The sequence below is a fragment of the Zosterops lateralis genome (assembly GCF_965231275.1).
Source record: "Zosterops lateralis genome assembly, chromosome: 1".
NCBI lineage: Eukaryota > Metazoa > Chordata > Aves > Passeriformes > Zosteropidae > Zosterops > Zosterops lateralis.
Window position 1 is genome coordinate 114919789 of NC_139762.1, and position 18661 is coordinate 114938449.

The window sequence follows — 18661 nt, forward strand, 5'->3', positions numbered from 1 at the left end:
TCCCCTATGCCAACTACTTATGAAAAAAGTTTTTCATCCTTGTCAGAATTCACTCTGTTTTCATCTTTTTGATAATGCAGGAAAAGAAAACACTTAAAAAATCTGAAGGGATCCTTGAATACTGTTCACTATTTAATACAGAGTTTTAAAGAACACATGGCTTTTACCTAATGATGCAGACTGTTTCAGCTGGTCCCTTTAAGAAACCATCTATACAGCAAGAGGATAAAATAAAATAAATACTTGAGCTTACCAGTGGCATCAGCCCATGTCTTCTTTTATAGATACGACGCACATTTTGCAGCGTTATTTGTACTACTGGTTTCTGTAGGGGGGGGGATGAGGGAGAGGGAAGAAAAGATGGAGAAATTCTAGTAGGTTTATGTTCTACCTTAACCTCCTCAGACAATCTGAAGTTTTTCTTGACTAGAGATACTAGCAATATGAAAACAATATCCATCCATTCCATTTTAGCAGTGGGATAGTGATGCTAAGCAGTTCTGTTAAAAAGAGGAAGTTTGTGTTTGCTGTTGGTTTTTGCCTGGGTAGCAGAGCAGTTCAGGAGTCAGTGAGCAGCAGTGTTTTATCCCGAGCCTGTGGCCAGCACAGCAATGCCCGCGCCCCAGAGCAGCCGCATTAACGGGGAGCCATTGGGCTGCCGGGCACATTGTGCCACCTGCCGGGTGGAATCGGAATGGCAGCAGCGTTATCCCACTGAAACACACCTCCCTTGCCTGCACTTACTTCCAGCATGTCAGAATCATACAGTAATTCAGGTAGGAAGGGACTTTAAAGGCTATCTAGTCCAACCTCACTGCAATGATCAGGGACACCTTTAACTAGACCAGGTTACTCCGAGTGTGGTTCCACCTAACCTTGAATATTTCCAGGGATGGGGCATCTACCACCTTTCTGGATAACTTGTGCCAGTGTTTTATCACCCCCATGGTAAAAAGAACCTATTTTTTTTTCTCTGTATAGTTTGAATCTAGCGTGTTCTGGTTTAAAACTACTACCCTTGACCTATAGCAAAAGGCCCTGCTACAAAGTCTGTCCCCCAAATTCCTCCTTCCTTGTCAAACACACTTTCTCCAATTTCCTTTTCCATTCTCTCCACTAGCTCCAAACATTCCTTCCTCTTGTCACAGACATGATCTCTCTAACTCAATATTCCTCTCAGAGCACTCAGAGCTTTCTATTTATATTCCTGAGTCTGAATCTCCAGACTCCACTGAATCTTCTGCTTGTCTTTTCCTTGTCCTCAGGGCACTCAAATCAGGCAGATTAGTTCCCTCTTCACAGGGTACCATTGGATGAATGTACTAGAGGTATGCTCCAGTCCTCAGCCCTGAGTTCCTTCCCGTGGAGGGAACTGGCAGTCCAGCATTGGGATTAGAGGATGGGTCTAGCTTGGTACTTCATCCCTGGCCACACTGTGCTCCACCAGCCTGCAGGACCAGCCATACCAGGGCTACTGATGCAATCTCACACGCTGACAAGCAAATTGGAAAAAACCAAATCAATCTGAGAATTACAGTTTTCTGGTGATCGTGCTATGGCCATGCCCAAACTAAGCTATGATTCTGCAAAATACCTTAAGTCAGTGGCCTGCTAAGACCATCACTACTGCTTCCAAAAGCAGTAATCCATCTGACAAGTTCCAAAGCAGTAATCCATCTGCAGCATGCACTCAGTTTTTCGCCAGAGAAAGGAATGATCAGTTTAATAAGAAACCTAGCTAAGAGCTCCCAAAGTAAATTACATGTAAAGCTCTCACTAACTTGGAACAGCATCAGACTAAGACTGATAAATTTATCTTAAATGAAATGTTACAAATAGTGATCTTCAAATATTAACAGAGAATGAGTGAAGGACATTTTGTGCTTTGTCAGTAGGAGGTAAACTTCAAGCAAGTTAGCACAGAATGAAGCCTCAGAGGAAGAGACACACTGAAGGCAGCAGAGCAGCAGAGATCAAAGGAAAACTAATGACCTTCTAAATATAACTGAAAATACTCTTCTTGGAGATGCGCACTATGTGCATTTTAGAGAAAAAGTACAGAAAATTAAAACTGTCCACTAGCAGGGCAGCGTGCTCACATTGTATGCAAGACCAGCTATGAGGCACTTACAGGATATCCATTAAGAGGCTGGAAGTACAAGTTAGCATCAGTAACGCACACATGCCCTGGATTAGTCACCAGTGGCGTCACCATTTCTGCTTTACATTCCATATGCAGCGTTTCAGAAATGCTTTGAAATCTACAAGTGAAGAAAAGGAGTAAGTTTACCTCCAGTTCTTACTTTGGTAGAGGCACCCTTAAATTATTTAGAAAGGTTTTAGTTAGCTTATAGCCTAGGGACATCATAATGGGGACTTCACTAAGCCTATTTTACACAGGAATAAAGTTCTTTGTTGAGACCTCCACTTTAACAGGCACTCCAGAAGGGAACACTGCTACATTTTGCTCCCATCTCAGAGCAGTAAGCCAGCTGACTTTTCTAAAACTATAATTTTATTAGGCATATACTGATGCTCAATTGCAACAAATTCACAGATAAATGAAACATTTTGGAGACAAAGTAACACATTCATCTCCACAACACCGAATTTCCCAGTCTTCATTCCAGATGCTTCAGAATACAAAGAAGTTACCTCTCTGAATTAGAGAACTTAGACTAACTCAACCATCTAACTATCACTGCAGAAGATTAATCAACCAACAAGATGACAATGATTTCCCAGTAGAAAGTGATTAGAAGAGTACCTGTTTTTATCAAATGAAGTTCTAGCCAAGCGTGATTGCAATATAGCAGTTATCTAATGTGGAAGGAAAGAAAAATTAATATGGTCTCTGATTCAAATGCAATCAGAATTACTGAACAGTGATATCACAATTCCCTTTTAAACAGAGATATTAGAAATAATCAGATACTCACCATGGCAGCCTGATCTCCCATCTTATCTAGACAAGAAGCCCTGTAAAGCTAAACAACGAGCTTTAAGTGAAATAGCACAGAGATGTCCCACACAGCTCAAAAGTCAACAGAAACACGAGGGGCTTTAGCACTCTTGGTGATGGCATACTAAAAGATCTATTACTATTTCTTTTCAAAGTAGGACATACTTGTTCATTGCTACTGCCATGTTACTACTTTGTCTCTACAGTACCACACTGAATATTAAAAGCTAATATGGAACACTTACAACAGCTGTCAGAACCAGCTGCTGTGGTCAATTCTACATTTTAAAAAATGATACTCCAAGGTTTTCACCTTTTGAACAAATAAAACTCTAAAATAAATATCAAAAGATGCTGTTATGAACTATGCAGGGATATCAAATAACCACATACCTGATGTAGAGTTTGCACAACATCTCCTACATTCCAAACAACATCCAGTTGGAATAGGTGTTCTGTTCTACCCTAAAATTAAAAGTACATTTAGTAGGAAAGAATTTCAAATAGAATTCAGTGGGAAAAAAAATCAAACTAAACTAAACTATAAACCCCTAAATAATAAACTCAGTAAAACTATGCTATTAAAGACTGTGTTATATCTCAAAGATTCCAAAAGCAGATATAAAACCTGATCTTTTTTCTTTAAAATATATCTTCCTTGCAGAAAGCTCTCTGTGCAGTATTTTGTCTGTTGTTTAATACAATGCAGCACAATAGCTTTTAAGTGAATAGGTTAATGTAGTGCAAACATCAGTAAATACAGAAGTAGTACCTGTTCTGCCTATTTTAATATCTATTTTAAACACATGCAAATATAGAACTAGCAAATGGCATGTAACATTTTAAATAGCTACTGTACTTCTCAGAGAAGAAAGACACCAGCCCATCAAATCTTTAAAGACTAGGCTAAAAGTTAGTCAATGTCATCTACCTAAGTAGTTTTGAGCTGAAAAGATATCAAAGCCAATAACAGCCTATTTTGACCAGGCATTTACAAAAGCCTCACTAACACATCATCCACCATATGTGGCACACTCATTTTCCCCTGTCATTTTATAGTAGACATTCCTGATTTTTAACTTAAGTATCTTAGAAGTATGTGTATGGATCAACTGGTACTAATTTTACACACAACTTGTATTTAGCAAAGGTTGTTGGATCCTTTTATGATCCCTGAATGTAGTATAAAACAGCATCAACATGTTTCTGTAGCGTTTTGTGATTTCTCAGGCTAGAAAAAACAACCAAATGATCGGTAAGTCTAAAGCAAGACACTGGTCAGCAGGTACAACTGGATTAATTTTAAACTGAAGAGAGGAAGACATGAAAATCTAGATGATCTTCAGTGTAATGCATGTGATGTGAGCTGAACTGACAGCAATGCAAGAGGAAAGCATGCTTCGAAAAGCAAATGGAACTGGATTATAGGGAGACATGAAATTCAGTAGCAATTTAGATAAAAGCCTTGCAGCATTGCACACAGAGCATAGTTTTCCATCAACAAGAAAAAACACAGCTCTCAGAAATCCTAGTGAGTGGTCTATAAGTATTGCTTACAGCCAACAATGTGACAGTTTTTGTGAGCAGTTGTCTCTGTAGCTCTCCAGCCATATTCAAAGACAACAGCTCAGTATTTTGTAATTGATCTGAAACAATCAAATAAAGACGTGGAAGATAAAATGTATTACTCAATTACAGCACTCGGAGACATATATGGAACTGGCAGCAATTCAAGTAGAAGATATTTAGCAGCAACAGAAAAAAATCAGAAAAGATTCAAGGTGAACTAGATTTCTTGTTTTAAAATGCAGAAATGTAGCTGCACTTTAGCACAGTAAATTGTGATGGTTAACTGTCAGAAATGTTTTAGATGTGAATGAATCATAACTTAGGAGAAAATGAAGTGAAAAGCTTTCCAAACAACCCTTCTGATTATTTTCTTTTTCATTGTGTTGGCAATGGGATAAGGTATTTGTCTGATATTTAATAAATCTTGCATATGGCTGCAAAACAGATCATGGAAGACAGAACAGGTTCAACACATGAAGAGCTACCACAATTTAAAAAAAAAAACAAAAAAAACAAAAAAAACCCCAAAAAAACCCAAGCAACAAACCTTTAAGGTCCTAGTTCAGAGGCAGATCTAATCAACCTAAAGCATTTGTTGAGAGAACAGATAGATATCCTCTCTTGCCTCTTTGCTGCTCATTACAGTAATATAAATTTACGGACTCCATCATTCTAGAAGCTTCTTACTTAAACAAATACATTGAGAAATATAATTCTTTTTCAATTCTTGGGAAAAATGTGAATTAATTCTGCATAATATAAGTTTTTCCTTTGTATCTTAACTAATCTCACAATTTAAGCAAAGAACCCTTACTTGTATGCCTTGAAGCCTCCAGGCTCAGAATTGGAGCAGACTGACCCCATCAGCAGAAAGCAACCAGGAGTAAGCTCCAATTTCTGCTGTGGGCAGCCTTTTTTGCCATTTCTTTGAACTGAGAAGCACTCAGCTGGGAAATATCAATTAGCAATCTCTCCTCTCAGGTCTGAGCAGAACTGAGGAGAATCCACTTAGCCAGGATGCAGCATCCACTGTACACAGACAGACAGCTGATAGCTCTGACTTTGAGCCCATAGAGCTGCACATCCAGGTAAATGGCCAAGAGCCAAGTCTGCAGCATGTCCTCCAAGAAGTATCAGAAAGCCATCAGAAAAGTCGTCAATTTTTCAATATGCAATTATTTTTTTCAATATGCAATTAATTTTTTAAAAGCTTCATTGTCATATTCCTCAAATGATAATTATCTTACTCTTTCAGAAATAAGAACGTAAATCCTTACAAAGTTTGCTAAAAGCTGTGAAAAATACATACTTACTCTTACTGTTTTATAGGGTGCAATAACATTTCTTTCTTTAATGAGAAAAACCTGAAAGAGTAACAGACATTACAGATTCACATCTTAAAAAGTAATAAAATTAATCAGAAGTACTGGTAAATACAAAGCTAAGAACACTGTTTAGGCAAGCAAAACACTGGGTTGTAATATCCTGCTTTTACTACTCCAGATAAACTGCAGAAAAACAAAGAACTTTTATATGAGCTAACTGCAAGGAGGGCAAGAGTGCAATTTAGTTCAGAGGCTTACTTACACAGTTGATTAGTGGGCTTTTATCCTAATCATACGACCTTCAAGGAGTTGCAATACTAAAGCAAATACACACTGCTACTTTCAGTGAGGCAGATCCTCCCCCTCTTTTAGTGGCTCAAGGTTCTGCCCAAACAGGAATTATTCCAGACTGGCAACTCACAACATACACTGTGCAACGTTTCTCAGATGAATGCCTTTCTTCTGCTGCAAAACATTTTGCTTCCAGCTCCAACCTCAATGAACACCAGATTTCCTCCCTCATCCAATACCATGCTTTTGAACATGGTTTTATTTCTCTGCTGCTAACCTCATCTCTGAGAACATCTTTCCAAAACCCACATAAAACTTCTCTCCTTCTTCAGAATATTCTCAGCATTCCTATAAAAAGACCTGACTGCAAGACACTAATTTGCACGCTGTGCCTTATTATCCGCTATCTCAAAGGTGATAAGCCAGAAAGAAGTTGTGGTTTTGCTGTTTGTAGAGAAGGCTCAAACTTGCTAAATGTCAGGCCTAAGCTCAGGACTGCTTCTGAACCAAACAAAACACACTGTACTACTGTCCTGGGGTGACAACTGACTATACTGAGTACTCTACATAAGAAGTAGACATAATGGTTTGGGTTTTTTTACTTGTAAGCTGAGCAAAAGCTTAAGCATACCGTATTAATTTCCTATTTTGGAGGATTTCCCCAAATTTTATCTCAAGAAAAAATACTGAAATAATCTTAAATTATTATTCCCAATTGCTATATTTGAATGCATTTAGTTCTAAGTTGTCTGTTACATAAAGAAAAGCTGCTTATCCAGGTATATAATAACAATTTTTTCTGAGTCTAAAAGGCAAAGATGTTTTAAGGTGTTCCAAGTATTCCCTATGTGTGGTTTCCTACAAGGCCAAAATTCTACTTAAAAACCAATATTTTTAATTAGATCGTAATTTGTCATAATTACAACTAGTGACTACTTGACACCTGGAAGTCCATGTGACTTTTATACAAAATATCAGCATTTATGATGCCACCCAAGTATTTCAGAACATTTCCTCAGAGACAGGAAAATGACTGGCAAGCTACAAATGGGAGGAATGGGGGCAGCTAATCACATTTGCCATCTTAAAACTTAGTTCCTCTTTCCTACAAGATGTTTCTTATAATCACTTGTTCCTCAGAACATAATGTAATTATGTATGGTGGAAGCATTGCCTGGAGCAGTTAGAAATACTTTTTTTTTTTTTTTAAATCACTCAGTACACAAGAAAACCTGCCAACTCAAGAAATAGATTACACAGTATTTTTCACAGAAGCAGTTTCAAAATTAAATTAAATATACTGATTACTTCAACGCAAACCACAGATTTCTCTGGCACAGACAATATTAAATGCTTGAGTTTGTTTTTGACTGTAGCAGCATGTAACTGAGCAAGGCTATCAGTTTTGGGCATTGGTAAAGACACATTTTAGAAATATATAGGAATATTTAAAATTGTATTTCCCACCTCAACTCTGTTCTATTCTGAAAGGAATACGTGAGATTTTTTTTTTAAAAAAAAAAACTTTTACAGCTTTGGAACACCTATCAACTGCAATTTATCAGAATTTTAAGTGTATCCCCTTGGTTAACTCTAAGAATGAATGCATCCACAATCACAACTCTTGACTGAAACTTGAAGACAATATTTCAGGACAACTTCTGAAAACTATTTGGTGGACATAGAGCACAGTCCAGAGTTTTCACAAAGCTGAACCACATGGACCGAGATGGCTTTGCCATTACCACACAACATGACAAAAGCAGAATAACAAGACCAAAGTAAAGATGATTAAAAACAAGTTTTATTACAGTCTATTCTCCTCTTTCATTCAATTCTAAGGTTTCCCTAAACTCCATTATAAAATGCACAGGGCAAAAAGTTCAATTTATTGAATTAATGACTTAATGAAGTCATTAACAGTTTGCAATTTTCAGCATCAACAGTTTCACATTAAAGCTAAGTTTTTGACACTAATTAGTTTTGTTTTCAGTGAACTTCACACTCTTGGACTACAGCTGTGAGGAAAAATACCATTAAGGAACATAAGCTTGCTCATATTTGCAACCTCAACCATTTATACATCAAGAATCCATTATATGCAGGTCTTACCTGGCTACATACAACAGAAATCGCTCCAGATGTATTCCTAAAATGTAAATAAGATATTTGAAATTATGAGCATTTGGGCTTTAAAGGAAGTTAAATACGTGCAGTACCCCAAATTCACCTACCTTGTGAAAGGGTTATTTGCTTCATTATCTTCTGGGGCTTTTATACTAGTGCAATCCCTCAGTGGTATCTGCAGCAAGTCATAAAAATACACAGTCTTTCTTAAAAGCTTTTTAAAGAGAATCTTTAGCTACCAAGAAATTTCAGTTTGCACTGCTTACCTTGATAATGGGCTGGATATTGTCATCTGGTTCAAAAATAATTGACTTTGAACAGATTTTTAGGGAGCCTCTGAATTTTCTAAAAGGAACAATAAAAAAAAAGTTGTGCATATGATCAAAATACATGAGCCTCAAATGACTCCAGTAAATTAAGATACATAAAAGTTTTGTACCTTTCATCTTTGCAATCTTTATTTATAATATGATTAGCTCTGTGCTGTTCAAAGTAATATTCTTCCAGGTTAAGAAGAAGCAGTGAAAACCTACAAATAATAATAAAAAAATCTTTAGTAAATCTCTTAATAAAACATATTGAGTTTTTGGAAAGCTTTCACTGATCTCTTTGCTGCACCCCCACACCCCGATAATGAATTAATTTAGCTTTTTAAAATAACAACCTATAGAGAAAATTTGTGTACATGTGAAGATGATCAGTTGATGCTCTTCCAACACACAGAAGGTTAGATATTTGATTCTGATGTCTTAGGTGGAAACTATTCTAATATAGCCAGGCTTTCTGCTCTAGCCCTGATCAATATATGCCAGGCAAAGTATGCAATGACACAACAAGGAAGAACAGGAACTAATGATTTAGAATGGATGGAATTAGACTGTTTTGAAGCCAAGCCAAATGACATTGGTCTAAAATGTTAAGTGAAAACACTGGCCCAGACTTTACAACACTTGACAGATGCCCTCTGAGGAAGCATTACCTTCCTCACAAACCGTATTTTGTACTTCCTCTGTACCTCTGTTCAACCCCCAGGAAGCCCGTTCATGGACTATTGTGATTAACAACAAACCTCAACAACAACAACAAAAGAAAAATAGGAAACTGAAGTCTTTGAAAGTATTTAATTCCAGGATCACAGCAATGCCAGTGCTGGTACCAAGTAAACGCAAATAGGCCAGATTATGGAGAACATGAAAATGCTTTCTCTACCAACTTAACTAAAATTGCTGCAAGTGATCAACAACTTTCTAACAGGGTGAACATTCGGTCACTGAGTGTTTCAGCAGCAGAGAATGCCAGGGGATACTGGCACAGCAGGAGAAGCAAAAACAACTTTAGTTGGAAGTACAACCTGTTTGTGTGCAGCACTGATCTGATCTGCACAAGAACTTAGTATTCATTTATGCCCACATTTTGAGCTTTTTGTACTTTGCTCATGATGTGCTTCACTAGAAATGCCTGTGAAAACACTAATAAACACCAAGTGTCCCCAGAGCAGTATTCAAACAGCAGTAAATATGTCAAGAGTTCACAAAATGAACTGAGTGAATCGAACAGCCTGTTCATTTAAAAAGCATATTTCACAATGGAAAAAATAGTGTTATTGAAAATACATCTTGTGCACTTAAAAATTGTGTTGTGGTTGCTATCTCAAACAGAACATAACAATAAAGATTTTGCTGCAACTACAAATAACAGTGGGTCTATATATGCAAAACTGCTTTTGTTTCCCAGATACTTTGTCCTACTGCTCTGCTGCTTTTTCAAAATGGCCTTATCTTTACTTTTCTCTCTTGAAAAGTTTTTTTTATGATCCCATTGTGCTGGTTTTGGCTTGTTTCTTTGCAGTATCTGCTATGGGGCCTTGTTTTGGATTTGTGCTGAAAACTGTTGATAATTCAAAGATTTAAGGACTGAGTGTGCTTAGACAGAGTCAAGGCCACTTCTGCCCTGTCAGAGAGGAGGCTGGAGGTGCCCCGGGGCTGGGAGGGGACACAGCCAGGAGAGTTGACCCCAACTGACCCAAGGGTCATTCTGTGCCATACGGAATTATAATCAGGATATGAAACACAGCAGCTTCCACACAGTTACCACTATACCCCATTTTTCAACATATCATCCAGCTGAACTCATTCAGAACAAACTTAAAATTTGTGACTGTGCAAACTCACATCTTGCAAGCTCTATCACATTTTTAAAGCTTTTAAATAAAGCTATGTTAGGATGTATAAAGAGCAACTCACCAGTAAAATGCTCTTCTTTCTAGTATGTATAAGTACATACATTTCATTTATTATCCATAAGCCAATTATTATTATTTAAGTTATAAAAAAAGAAGTCAAGAACAAACAGATTTGTTTGAAAAAAATCTATTCTCTTCTATCAGGAAACAGCCACTATTGACATAGGGAACATGAGCTTCAGAGAAATGGCATTCATGGTCCCACAATTATTTTTGTTCCAAGAAAACTGTAATGTCTGTTCAATAGAATTAATTTCTGGAATTCATCATTCTTGGGCTCTTACCTTTGTCTCCACCTACTCTTTTAATAAACTCCTCATGTTTTAATATTCTTTCCAAATTCACCTGTTGACAGCACTGGTATTTACTGGATTTTTAAAGTTTTTGGTAAATACAAGCATGCCTCATATATTCAAGACAAGCCATGTTTTTATATCAAAACATTGGCTGTTATTCATAGTAACTATAATATGTTCAACATAAGCCAAAATACATAAACCAAGAGAGTTCTCTGAATTTTTTCATTATAACTACCTCTAAGAAACTATTGTATCTTTGTACTTGCCACTTTATAAATCAATTCACCTTCCCAAAACCAGAAACTCTGGGCAAGAATTTGAGGTATTCTTTCCCCAGCATAACATTTACTGCTGCTGAACCAGATGACTTCATGAAGAAAAACAAATAGAAAAGCCAAAGATATGCACAAAAACTCAAGATAAACTCTTTATACAGGTTTAAATTGATACTGTGGAGAAACTGTAGGTAAGCACCATGTTTGCTAGCAGCATCCAGTTTGTCCCTTTGCTATTCTCTCTGTGTCTCTTCCACAAGAGTACTCATTCTCCAGGCTGACAGAGACAACATCACTGTATAGAGCTTCTTTCTGCAGACCAGTGACGTCCTGTGCAATGATCTCCTGCTCACTGACCTCAGCTTTTCTGTCTGCAAAATGGGTTGTATTGCTGTGCTGGAAGGTGTTGAAGCATTTTTCCTCAAATACTGTCCTTCATATAGGCTAAGTGCATTTTCCACATTTATCTTCCCCTCCCACTCTCCACAGAGCCTTCCATGTAGTTCTGAAGCCACTTCCTATCCTTTCTATGCTTGTTGCTACTCTACTTGCAAGTCCATTTACTCTATCTGCATTTTTTTTTTTTATTTTCAAGCTCCAACAAGTCACTTCTGCAGGCAGACAGAGCCCAGATATCAAATCTGCACAAATGCAACCACAGGTCTCTACTTCTCTCAAGCACCCACTGCAATTGGGGGCAACTTACTGCCTGTCCCAAGACAAAACCTGCCTCTTTGAAAATTAATATGATACGATAAATGAAAGCAAAATTTTCAGACTTGCATCTCAGTACTGGCTAACAAATCTAGACCAGTTCAAGTTACTGCTAATAATGAACTCTGAAGGTTATAATGTGTGAACTCTGGAATAACCTTCTAGAATTTCTCAACTCATCTGAGTCTTTACTGCTCAAGTATTTAAACTTCATTTGCCTGTGTTAATGATCCATAAAGCTGTCAAAGAAAAGTCAAGCTTCATCACATGTTACTAGAGCACAGTCAGAGCTTTTTATCTTCACAGAGAAATATCTTTCACATAAATAAACAGAGCCACTGATGGTTCCTGTATCAACAGGGTCCCTCTTGAGAACCATCACTGCACACGATGATACTTCAGGCTTGCCAGGAGGTTTAACAAGTATCTACAGACAGCAAGGTACAGATCAGTCTCTGGCATGTTGCATAAGTAGGCAAACAGTGTTGTGAAGGCCTGAAAAAAATAGGATATCAATCATAATAGCTTTAAAATTACAGCAATGGGAATCCTCAGCGTGCAACTAAGCAGTTGGGCTTTGGGCTGACTGCCTTCCAAAGAGCTAAAGGAGGTCTTCCAAAGGCACTTGTGACATCAAGATGACCAGCATATCAAACTTATAGACTATCAACAGCTATGTGGTCCTACAACAAGAATTTGTATCCATGTTTAGCATAGATTTAAAATAGTAGTTTAATTCTACACATGATAGGAAGACTTAAAAAATAAATCAAAAAGTAACAGTAGGCAGAGAATGCACAAGATATCCTGTGTAAGAAACTGGTTAAACCTGTAAGAGTTGAAAATTATATTTTGGTTTTCAGGCACTGAGCACCTGTACTGTTCCCAGTGCGGTGTAATTAACAGCACACACTGTAAGCCTATGACTTTATCACACTGACCTGGAACAGCAGCCTGGATTAAAAAAAAAAAAAAAAAAAATCAACATCAAGACAAGTAACAATAAGTAAGTCTGTCCCCAGTCTACCCTTCCTTGCCTTCAAGTCTGATCCCAAGACATAAAACCCCCTCAATCTAAGCAGTTAGTCAGGCAAATCATTAGTTTTAGCTGGGTAACGTACAAAAGTACTTTGGTATCTAAAATGAAAATGTTTTCATTTTTTTCCATTTTTAAATTATCGGCAAGAACCAGCATAGAAAAAAAACCCAACCACATAAGAAACCAACAAACAAAGAAAGCCCAGCTCTGGTTCTTACATATTTGTAGGAGATCCCTTCAGCTTTGATTAAACACCTTTGCCTGGTGCTCTAAAACTCTGTTTTCCTTAATAAACAAATATCACTAAGTTATTTTTCAGGCAAACAGAAAAGGATCAAGTTTGTGACATTTTTCTTATTACCAGTAAGTGGCTAATTTTGATCCATTTTCAAAATTAATAGCCCGATTGTCACTTGAAACTTCCCAAGTATAAATCATTAATGAGTTTATAAAAAATCTACTTAGAGAAAGGTTATGCTATAGCTTGGAAATATCTGTTGACACAAAATTCTTTGAAATCCAGCAATAAAACTCACACCTTAAAGCTTATTACAGGATATTTTTATGCTTGTATTCTAATAAAGACAGGTCTATGCCCACGAATGTTGTGGTCACAATGCTATTTAATGGTTTGCAACACACTGATGAAGTCAGCAAGCCACAGGCATGTCTTCAGGGATCACTGGCCATTTTTTCCTCATACCATGAACTTGACATAGTAGGCTATCCAAAAAGAAACCCCAATATATTACTCTGAAAATGACAAAGAGACAAATTATACAAGATTTTCAAAAAAGTTCAAACCCCATAGAAGTAGCTATGAGGGTTGAGAGTCTGCAAGATGTTCAATGCCTTATCCTAGAGCCTCTTAACAGTCCAGTCATTATCCTCAATGACCAATAGCAAACAAACCTGCAGAGAAATTCCTACATGACTGTATTTTCTTGTTACATGTAATATTTGATAAATGAAACTTGAAGAAAAAAAAAAACCAAAGCAGCTTCATTAACTTTGCTGGTCCCACACATTTGTAACGCCTCAAAAACTACTTGCAGTTGCGGAGACCAGTCAATTTTGACTTTAAAAGTTATCACATTAGCATGCCTTGAGCTTCATAGGGAGGGGGTGGAAAGGCACTTGCACTGTTACATCTCAGGTTTAATGCAAGTTCTGCATTCTAAAACCAACAGCAGCAGCTTGGAGAGAGAAGAAAGAAGAACATGCTAGATAAGGGAACATCTTTTATTATAACAACTCGCACAGCTGGAAAAACCAACACCACCAACTTAAATAACACAAGGAGTTTCCCAGATCCAAAATGGAAAGATTTTCAGCCATAGTTGTGCCTGTCTGTCTGAGGGTACATGTTGGGGGAGTAGGAGCTGCAGCAATGGATGATCAGTACAGTGTAGGCACACACATCTCCACACCCCCCCAGATAACTTTAATGAAGGCTTTAAGAGCTTTTGTGTTGGAACATCTTCAATCCTCACACAGTGTTAAAAGTATATAGAACCCAGTGGAGTAAAGAGTTAATCTTTTAACAGTCTAAGAGGAGCTGTTTGAGCTTAAAAGGTAAGCACCTACACTTAAGGGGAGAGGTAAATTAAAGTAACATAATTTTGCTTGAAGACCTATTTCAAATTCCTGTCTTCATATAGTCCCAGAAAGATTATATTAAGAATAACTGAAAATTTAATACGCCAGTCAGTTGGAAGGTTATTTTCTTGTCAAGGGAAACAGTATTCCTTTGAGAAACAGCTGCAGGTAGAAAAGAGAAAAAAAGTAACCATCTTGCCAAGAAAACACAGAACTCACTTCCTTTTTCAAAGAGCAACCATATAATTGCCACTCAGAAACGCTCTGAGGAACATGAGTCAAGAACACACCCAAGACACGTAAGAAAACTCAGCACTAAGTATCAAAAAAACACTTGCAGACCTTGAGCTCATATGATGTCATTCCCAGAACACAAGGTTTGGGAACCCAAAGGCACCCAAACATTCCTAGCATTGCTCTGAGTATGCAGCCAAGAAGCCAACCAATCACCCTTTACAAACCACAACCTGGGATTTATAAATCCTGCCAAGGTGCTACAAAATATCCTCCAAACAAAAGTATGTTGCATCAGGTTTAGTCTATTTGAGACTTTTACTGTTACTTTGCTTGGTGTGCATGTCCCTAGTTTGAAAAAGACTCAGACATCCAACATTTGAGGGGGAGGGAAAAGGAAAATAAAACAACTCCACAGTTTATTTTATATACCAATTTCATCTACCAGTTGAAGCACTGGACTTACTCAAACTGGGCATAGGAATGACCATGCAGGGACCAGTGCCTTGGCAAAATCATGTTTATACCACCCAGGAAAGGTACTCATTGGTCCTGCTTTAAATTCCTAATCCGTGACTGAAGTCTTAATATTTTCATCCTTGCATCAGAAAAGCACATGTTGGAAATCTACTTGGGCACAAGGGTTTCCAGTGGCTGATCCAACACACCTTGCACAATCACTTGACCTGAAACTGGAAGTACAATTCTGATAACAGAAGGAAATTGTCAGGGATGAAAAAGCAGGGCAGCCCAATCTAGCAGCAGCACACAGCTATGCAAAACCAACTCTAAAACTAAACCTCCTCCCGTCAAGAACAAATTATCTATAGGCCAGCTGTAGGACTCGTCTGCTGATGTTTGGATAAAAGCCTTCATTATGTATATTTTGTCGCAAGAGAGTAAGATAAGGCTACTGATTAAAAAAAAAATAGATATATATGTAAGTCCAATGCCCAAGCAACCATCACACCAAAGATCCTTCTGCAGCACCTCCATGCTGCCAGTAGGTTGCCTCATGAGAGTGATGTTTCCAGCAGAAGGGATGAGCCCCTTACACAGGAAGCCAAGCACAGAGCCCCCGTATAAAATGTTTACACTTGCCTGCATTTGGGCACACTGCCAGCAGAAGGGAGAAATCAATTTATAAAGCAATGACCTGAGCCAAACACCACATCATCTAATTTGATGTATCGTCACTAAAAGTGTTGTAAAAAAGGATTGCTGTTCAGGAAGGATGAGTATTTTGAGTATTTTAGGGATTAAATAAACTGTCCTGCACACAGGAAATTTCAGTATTTTCTTGTTTTCTACTAGAAAATGGCACACAGTCAGAAAAGAAGGTTTATGTAACTAGATATTAAAGTGGACTAATTAGTTAAGAAGAAATATTTTTTTTCAGATCACTTAAAACTAATCTGATCTTCCTTCCCTCCAAAGCAACTGCATAAGAAGATTAACTTGTTATTTACCAAGTTTTACAGTACTCTTAACTGGAACTTTTATAGCTTAAAATTTAGTAGCAAGCAATGTGCAAGTAACAAAAAAAACCTAAAATAACAACAAACCCCAAACCAAAACACACATCAAATGTAGTTGCCACAAAAATTTTAAAAAGTCTTGGCCATTTCACCAGGAAACCTCTACACCAAGGACACAGAGATCAAGCAAAGCTTTCAAGCAGAAGTTGGTATCTCTACAGCTACCCAGCACCTGGGTAAAAAATTCTCAGAACCTTCCCTTCAAAGGTCACAGCAAGTTGTTTTTTGCTGTTTTAAGGTAGAACTATAAGGACAACACACAACAAAAATACAGTGGTTCTGATCTGATATTTCTAAGCTCAAAATATTTAAAATCACTTAGGTGCTTTTAAGATTTCCTAATTGAGAAAAGCACAGGAAAAGAGAGAGAGGGAAGGACCTGATATAGGGTACAAAACATATTAATTTACTTGGATTTTATACAAATATCAATTGTTAGGCAAGGGGAAGAAACAAGAGAAATGGGTTTGCAGATAGAGGAAAAGCTGCCAGTGCAAATGAGAACAAGACTGATCTTTCATGAAGTGTTCAAATTACAAGCTCAAATAAGAAGACCCTGATATGCTTTCAAGTATGAGCAAAGAAAAAGTTATCATCAATAACTGTAGATCAGTAATGCTGACACTGATATCATGAGTTTGTTCTCAGGGCTTTTTAGAAGAGATTTAAATCCCACTGGGGTTCTTAGGGGCACGTCTGATTTTAGGCCTTTAAAAAACCCAAAACATACTATTTACATTAAATCCATAACACAGCTAACACAGTCATTTTAGTTGCTTTTCCTACAATTAAGAGGCTTTACTTTACAATTAAAAATATTTCTCTTTTCCTTCTACACTGGTAGTTTGTCCTTTCTCCCTGCAGCCCCTTACACACAACAGAAACCAGAGCAGGCCCCCAAAGCAACAAGAAGAAAAAACGTGACTCAGAACACATCTGTACTTAAAAAAAAAACAAAGAAGGAAAAAAAAATCCACTTCAGAGGATGTGGTAGCCTCATGGGCTGTACAGCTATGAATCAGAATTTATATGGACAGAGTGAGTCCAGCCCTTCATCATGTGGTTTTCTGGACAATAAACAGTGCAGTGTAACCAGCAGAGACCTGCACCAGGAATTCACACAGAACCAGCCTGTTGTTTCCTGCAGGATCCTGCAGCAGGACACAACTGGGGACCCCAGATCCCCCCAGAGAAGGGGGTGTCACACATGGCTGTGACACAGAGATTTCCTATGTGGAAATATATTAAGCTCGCAAAAGATTTAGAAACTTTTTGACAGATAACAGCTAAGCCAGAAAAAAAAGAAAGTGGGACACTACCTAAAAATAAGAGAGTAAATTCAGGATACACTGGAGCATGTGTGATAGTGATAAGCCTTTGTTGTACGTTCAGAAACAAAACAAAGATTACAGTCAGCAAGCAGGAACGGGCTAATTGAATATAACACTTTAAAGAGACAACACAGAGTCTGTAATTTAAGGCCTGACAGCAGACTGACTATAGTGATCAGGGAAAAAAAAAAAAAAAAAAAAAAAAAAAAAAAAAAAAAAAAAAAAAAAAAAAAAAAAACCAAACAAACAAAAAAACAACTACAGCGAAGCACATGCCACAAGCAAAACTGAGAACAATAATAAACACAAGTCTACAAGACGCTATTTTTCACGCAGTTTAAGCAAGGCAAGCAGCATTGCTGTTTCCCCAGGTCCTTTCCCCAGCGTTTTGAGCCTTAACCCAGGGGATCCACAGCCCCCCTGACCTCCCCGGCACCACCACGGCGGGCGGCACAGCCCGGGCCGGGCTCTCCTCCCCTCCCGGCGCCGCGGCCTCTGCGGAGGCCCCGCAGCTCCTCCAGGGCCCAGGGCCGAGCGGGGCCGGCCGGGGCAGTGCCGCTCACCTCTCCTTGGAGTACAGCTCCCGCTCCAGCCGCCGCCTGCGGATGAAAGCCATGGAGCCGAGCGAGCCCCCGGTGCCGCCGCAGCAGCAGGCCGGAGCGGGCCGGGCCGGGCCAGGCCGCGCCTCGGGGAGGCGGAGAGAGAGAGCGGGGAGAGAGAGCGGGCCGGCCGCGGCCGCACCGGGATGGGGAGCCCGGCCCGCCCCGTTTGCACCGCCGGGGAGGCGGGGAAGGCGGTCTGGGGAAAGGCCGGGAAAGGGAGTCGGTCAGTAGCGAGTTCTGCGCCCTCGGCCGGGCCGCGCTGTCCCTGCGGGCTCCGGGCCCTCCGCGGCCCGCACGGGGGAGCCCAGGCTGTGTTTACATGGCGGAACAGCCGCCTTATTTACGTGGATTGAAATAAAAGTTTTGAATGTAGTGCGGCCGCAGTGAGGTCATGGCGCTCGTAATGCCTGTGGCAGAAGCTGTCCGGGCAGGGAGTGCGTTCAAAGCCTGGGATCACAGAACAGGCGGGTTTGGAAGGGATCCATCGGGGTTATCCAACTGCACAGGGCATTCC

The 18661-nt window shown here is 38.9% G+C and overlaps 1 protein-coding gene across 1 annotated transcript in view; it reads right to left on the reverse strand.

The window, feature by feature from the left end:
• Nucleotides 1-18223, reverse strand: part of NSMAF (neutral sphingomyelinase activation associated factor) — a 38077-nt gene extending 19854 nt beyond the window's left edge. Inside the window, exons 1-11 of the mRNA XM_083860240.1 lie at nucleotides 18109-18223; nucleotides 8714-8803; nucleotides 8541-8619; nucleotides 8382-8449; nucleotides 8260-8296; nucleotides 5845-5895; nucleotides 3356-3427; nucleotides 2940-2987; nucleotides 2768-2820; nucleotides 2132-2261; nucleotides 254-325 (exon numbers count right to left, since the gene is read on the reverse strand). Coding sequence (XP_083716366.1) covers nucleotides 254-325; nucleotides 2132-2261; nucleotides 2768-2820; nucleotides 2940-2987; nucleotides 3356-3427; nucleotides 5845-5895; nucleotides 8260-8296; nucleotides 8382-8449; nucleotides 8541-8619; nucleotides 8714-8803; nucleotides 18109-18161 — 753 coding nt within the window. The 5' untranslated portion in view covers nucleotides 18162-18223. The remainder of the gene's footprint in view (nucleotides 1-253; nucleotides 326-2131; nucleotides 2262-2767; nucleotides 2821-2939; nucleotides 2988-3355; nucleotides 3428-5844; nucleotides 5896-8259; nucleotides 8297-8381; nucleotides 8450-8540; nucleotides 8620-8713; nucleotides 8804-18108) is intronic.
• Between the last annotated feature and the right edge of the window lie 438 nt (nucleotides 18224-18661).